Below are 6,466 nucleotides of genomic sequence, written 5' to 3' on the forward strand. Positions count from 1 at the left end.
CCTTTAAGATTTCCTCCTTAAAGAGTGTCCAGCCTTCCTGGACTCCTATACCCTTCCAAACTGACTCCCAGGGGATTCTATCAAGTAACCTCCCAAACAAATCAAAGTCTACCCTTCTGAAGTCATAGAATCTTAGAATCATAGAATGGCCTAGGCTGGAAGGGACCTTAGAGATCATCTAGTCCAACCTCCCTGTCATGGGCAGGGACGCCACCTCTCGACTAGACCAGGCAACACATGGAGTCCCAAGTGACAGTTTTGCTGTCTCCCTTCCTTACATTTCTAAGAATTGAGAACTTAATAATTTCATGGTCACTGTTCCCCAGACGTCCTCCAACTACCACATCCAAGATGGACAGTGGCTTTGTGGGCACTCCTGGCAGCCCCCTCCATTATCAACTACCACATCCAAGATGGACAGTGGCTTGGTGAGCACTCCTGGCAGCTCTCTCAGTACTCTAGGATGAACCCCATCTGGCCCCATAGATTTGTGCACATTAATGTGAATTTTAATGAAAGACCTGTATGATCAAAGGTAGGCCAAAGCAAATACTAACCATCAGATACAGCAGCAAGAGGTCCAAGAAATAAGTTTGTTCTGCAGGTATGTTAATTATAACAAGATGACCTAAGCTCTTGCTAACTAATCACTGGAGAGAAAAAATATCAAGAGGAAGTACAGACTTTTTCCCCACATTCTTCAGCAAAATGAAGCTGTGATTGGAAAGCTCAGTATAAAAACACCAGTGTAAAGTAGTTAAGAAATCAGCCTGGCATAGAGAAAGAACAGGTTACAGAACACTTATCTAAATTTGACATATTTTTTTTAGTAGTTGCGCAAGTGATAGTCACTTAAACATCCAGATCTGGCTGAAGCAATCTCAGAACTCAGAATTTGTGATGTTTAAGAATTCATGGAGAAGAGGAACATTATAAAGACTAGAAGAAAAAAAATGAAAATCCATTCATTATAAAGGGTTACATTTGTAAAAATATAGGATATATAATATAATGGGTAATTATTTGCAAAAACAATTGCCAAAAATCAAGATGTAAAAAGCACTGGAACAGATTCCCAAGTGAGGCTGATACATCTCATACATCTTTAAAGAACAATTTTGACAAATATCAGTTAGGAACGACAGCTACAATCGGGCCCTGCCAGTTTCTGAATGTGTCCTCCAGTCACATTTTGAATTATTTTTTTTGACCAAGGCAAAGTCACCATTATTTTAAACTAATTTCATTGATTTCAAAAAAGGTCTCACAATCTTGATCAACTGTTTGCTACATTTAGTAAAGAATAAACATAAGAAGAAAACAGAAGAAAAACACTTCTATCACAGGATTTGTGGTTTTAATCCAAATTAATCCATGGCAACAAAATATAAAGTTACTTAATCACTTGATGCAGAGTCCTGTTTATTATCAAACTTACTTTGTAGCCTTCGATTGAGACGATCAAGAGACTGGAAGATCTTCTGTTCTTCCACTGAAAGTGTGCTCATGCGTGGACACCGAGCCCTGTTAAGCAGTAAGGCTTTTCTGGCTGGTTGCACGTTTTCCAGCACTGCCAGGATTTCATCCTCGGCAGCAGGTGTACTTGCCAATTTTTCTGCCAGAAGAAACCGAACAGTGCTGTCTGAAACTGAAGAGATTACAAGGGCAACTTCAAATGAGAAGAGTTCATGACATTTAAATATACTGCTTGCTTTCATGACTGTGAAACACAAAATTCACAATAAGAGATCAAAAAGATGGCAAAGTCAAGAAGTATGATACGTAAATGAGGTCACCAATGCGTCTTCCAGTTGGCACCAGAGCAAATTCTGCCATCTTTGGAAATATGTAAAGATCAGCAAGCAATACCTGTCCCTATCATACAGTTATGTATGATACATACATCTATCATACTGTTAAATAGGAAAGAAACAATACTTGAGTATAAAATGCATTTATAACACCATCAATATCCTGACACATGATGCTACATCTTACATTTCCATGGAAAAAAAAATAGTTCTAGCCAACAAACTACTCTTTCTTACTTAGAAATACTGATGCCAAAAGACACAAGCGATGTTACACAGTGGATATAATAGGTCACTACTTTTGTATAACAAAGAATTGAAGTGACACATGTTACTATACCTTCATCAGATTTGTAGGTGTTATTCATATTTTGTACTGGATCAAATGCAGATTGAACAGGACTCAGCTAGACAGTAAATAAAAAATTATATTAAAAATATAATATCTTAAGTGTAATTTAAGGTAACTATACTACTTTCTGAACACTTTTTATCTATTATTTCGCACTACTAAATATTTTCAAGTGCAAAAATATTTGTATGTAGTAATATAGTGATGTATTCCAGTTAGTTTTATTCTTTTCATTAACAAGCACATTGATTCAGAATTGCGTAACACTGAACAAACCTTTGGTATTGCTGAAACTCCTTCCATTTGAAGATAAGTAGGCTTTTTATTTTTTATAGTATTTACTATTTACCTGTGCATGATGAGGAGGCTTCCATCTTTTAGAGGCTACACTTTGTCTTCTGTATTCTGAAAAAGCTCTAGTGTTATTTTCATGGTTGTCAAAAACCTCCTTTTGTCTTATAACAGGAACAGCACCTTAAAAGACGAGTACAAAAATAAACTGAAATGTGTAAAAACATGATAAAGATAACAGCAGCAGAACTAGTAATGGTGAGTAAATGTCTCTGTCCAAGTTTAGATGTTTACCTTCTGTATGTTTATATCTGATCTCACTAGATGCATTTTCTTATAGTGGAAAGAGAGAAACAGGCACTTCTAAGGCGTATTTAATTTCATGTTACCATAGAACTATAAGATACAGAAGTGATTTGTATGTGGACATTAATAAGCAGGTTAAGTGAAGCCTCACTTTGAATTCCAGGTGATAAAGATGGTCTGTACAAAGATATGATGGGGTCTTACCAAAAGGGACAATGAACAGTGAATGATGATACACCAAATACCAAATATAATGCCAAAAAGCAACGTTTTAAAAAATAAGTTGCACTTAAAGAACAATCCTAGAGTCTAACTGTCTGACACAATATATGCCTGTTGCTGAGATGCTCTATCTTATGTCTTAATGGATTCAACATTTGCTAAGGTTACACAGCACCATGCAGAAAACACGTAATTGTTCACTCTGTTTATGTGACTTGCAGAATCACACAATGGTAGAGGTGGGAAGAGACCTCTCAAGGTCACCTGGTCCTGCTAAAGCAGGGCTACCTGGAGCTGGTTGCCCAGGACCATGTCCAGATGGTTCTACAGCTTGGGATTTTGCAGTTAATCTCATCAATTTACACAGCTGTGTACTAATTCTGATGACAGTACTGCTGTATAGCATTTTCTCTCAGCTAGAAAGGCCTAACCTAGATACTGTATGTCAAATTTATTTCAGTTTTCTCTGGGATAATAACACATTTTCAAAATTAAAGCGTCGAGTTTTGGAATTAAAATTAAGTTCTTAATTAAACTTTCATGTGCAAGTCAGGAATCTGCATATCCAAGGAGATATTATATTCTCGTTTGTAAACACAGTTACTTGATTTGTAAATGTGGTTACTTGATGTGTACTTGGGAAGATAAATGACTTATTTACATACTAAATATTTACATACGCAGTTCAATGTATAGTTTATGATTAGACCAAGAGGTCTTCTAGTGCTTTTAACAGAATTTTCTTTCTCCATTTGTTGTTACATTGATATTTAACAAAGCAGAACTATTACCGTTTGCAGAAAAAGAAAACAATTCATTGATCCTAGAAGCAACTTTGAAACTGGTAATCTGGCTGCTGCCATCAGTAATAACATGGGACACATTAGCTTTAATAGGCTGCCATTTAGTTATATGAGAATTACTGTAATGTGCCACATGGTGCTGAACAGCACCTGAAAAGAAAAAGAAATGTGATCATGTTATATTGAATATGGGGGAAAATCTAAAAAAGAAGCAAAAAAGAAACTCCTTTTTATATTAGTAATCACATAATGTTTTCTGAAAAATTAAATTCGACGTTGTTCTATTGATATGCATCAACACTTAATTAAAATGATCTGCAAGACACGCTAGATCTATGCCAAGGAAAAGACTCCTTTGAGAAATGTAAGATAAAAATACAGTAAGCAATAGTATCTTTAAGGGAATGAGATAGTGAGCAGCCTACTCCTGTTGAAGCAAGCGAATTTGTCGCAGGCTAAATGTTAAACACTTTTCTAAACCATTTCACCAACTGAACAACAAAGAACTTAAAATAATTCCAATATCCAGCTACACTACAATAGGTGTGAGCCAGAAGATACACCACTTGAAGCCTGGAAGCCCAACTCAAGGAGGGTCCTCACAGACAACAACTTTATTTATTCACCTTGTTCTCACTTTTATTCTTTCTGGTCATTTGGCTAAGCATGGCAACAGCTCATGTTTTCAGCAGTGTCCCCACAGACCTCACTGCACTCCGTAACAGGGCCCCAGCACGTATCTAACTGGAGAGGGATGCAGCATTCGGGCTCTCAGAGCAAGTGCTTCAGGACAAAGACTATGGCGATGTCTGTGCATTTGCAGGCAAGAGCACAAATAATAGCAAGTCATTAAGAGTTATCTAGAGTATTCAGAATAAAGACGACTTGCAAAACACAAAATCTAAGCAGATACTGAGGAGAGGCCCACTCATCCAATTTTTAAAAAGAGATTACTCAGCTTTTCCTCTGTAAGAGCTGGAGCAATGTGATGCCAGAGATGTAGCATTTAAAGTTGCAGTGAAGACAGTATTAGCAGTGCTCACAAAACTCTGACCACTCAGTAAACTTCCTTGATCTGATGCGCAAACAAGGACATCCAGAAGCAAGTATCTATCTCTGCTGGAGGCGAGGGGTGGTAATGCAAGACTTCATTCGTTTCCAGTGTAAAATCACATACGTTATCTTAGGTGAGCCACACGTATCTTCAGCTCATCTCTTTGACTTTGAACTGGAATGGACCAGCCAATAACATTTCGCATTTCCCACCCCTGCTTTGGACCAAGAATATTCACCTAACTCTGCTCTGGCACAACAAAGCTGCTCTGAATCACTCCATGGTTAAAACTATGGATTACAGTAGATAAAACTGGAATTTAGGTGGTTTTTTTAAGTTATGGGAATTACTTATTTTGCTCCAAAGTGTCTTTGAGCTGCATGGCCAATCCTTGGGGCCATCCCAGAGGGGTTTGGAGCGGCTTCAGGAGCTCTGCCTCCAGCTGCAGCCCTCAGTGGGAAGCAAACCAGCGCCCACTGCAAATGCTCCCAGCACAAGGATGCTGTCGGTGCCCAAGGCACAGAGTAGAGCTAGGCTGAAGAGGAGAAACAAGGCAACTCAGAAAGCATGAAACCTATTTAGAAATGTAATATCCAGGATATTAAAGCTTATTCTCCCCAAATCTCTTACGCATCTTTCCTCTGTCTTACCAATCAATCTCTTTATCATATTGTTCCCAAGCGTAAATTTAGTAAAACGCAGGATTGGTGTTCACATTTCTTAAAATTCTTTATAAGACACACTTTGCAGCACAGCAAACTTTGTCTGGTAGAAGCTCTCTAAGTTACTTTTTTTTTTTTGAGCAATAATTGTATTACTGGGATTAAAACTTAATAATCTTAGGCATTTACAGCATCAGCATTGAAAAAACACGGTAGATCTACGTTTTTTTCACTCTGAGGTGGCAGTGACTGTTGGATAACAAGCTATGACTCCCAGTTACCTTGTAAAACTTGCTCATATAAACTTAGTCACTTCCTCCTATATCTTTTAGGCCACCTGTCACATCTGGTTATTACTCAGGGATATAATCTCAGGGAAAATACTTCCTTTTAATTTAATGTGGTAGAGAGCTATTAAAAAACGGGGATCGATGTCTGAGAGGCCTCTGGGCACCACTAGAATAGAAATGACAATGACAAATGGTGAAAACTTGTTAAAACTGGCCGTATTGTGGAAAGGATGAAAGGCTGGATGTCTTAACTGAAAACAAATTTGTGATGTAATTGAAAAAGACTTTCGTCTGAACATCCCCCTCCACCAAATTCAGAAACATGACTCTTACCAGTAGCAGAGCCTTTTGGAGCTCGGGCAGTACGCGTTCCTTGCCAGGAGGGACTTGTTTTTCCAGCTGCTGGGATACGGTGGAGATGTAATCCATTTTCCATGTTAACAGGTCTTTTTTCAGTGCTGGTTACTGAATGATCCTGACAGGCACTTGTCTGAACACCGCTTACAGAACAAGTATTTTTTGCCCAAGGTTCGTATCTGCCCGCGCTGCAGCCAGGTGTAGGTATTGCAGTGGCCAAGATGGAATGACAAGTAACGCTCTCACTGCTTTCTGTGCCGGTTCGATTTAAAACCCAGTCTGCTAACGTGACGTGCCTTCCGTTTAAATCATTCCTGC

The 6,466-nt window shown here is 38.3% G+C and overlaps 1 protein-coding gene across 1 annotated transcript in view; it reads right to left on the minus strand.

The window, feature by feature from the left end:
• Positions 1-1,438: 1,438 nt before the first annotated feature.
• KIAA1377 (KIAA1377 ortholog) overlaps positions 1,439-6,466 on the minus strand; it is a gene marked incomplete at both ends in the record, with an annotated part of 23,609 nt that continues 18,581 nt past the window's right edge. The window contains 5 exons of the mRNA XM_009867178.1: positions 1,439-1,648; positions 2,152-2,218; positions 2,513-2,637; positions 3,774-3,935; positions 6,125-6,462. Of these exons, the coding sequence (XP_009865480.1) occupies positions 1,439-1,648; positions 2,152-2,218; positions 2,513-2,637; positions 3,774-3,935; positions 6,125-6,462 (902 nt within the window). The remainder of the gene's footprint in view (positions 1,649-2,151; positions 2,219-2,512; positions 2,638-3,773; positions 3,936-6,124; positions 6,463-6,466) is intronic.

The sequence above is a fragment of the Apaloderma vittatum genome, unplaced genomic scaffold, assembly GCF_000703405.1.
Source record: "Apaloderma vittatum isolate BGI_N311 unplaced genomic scaffold, ASM70340v1 scaffold16903, whole genome shotgun sequence".
Taxonomy (NCBI): domain Eukaryota; kingdom Metazoa; phylum Chordata; class Aves; order Trogoniformes; family Trogonidae; genus Apaloderma; species Apaloderma vittatum.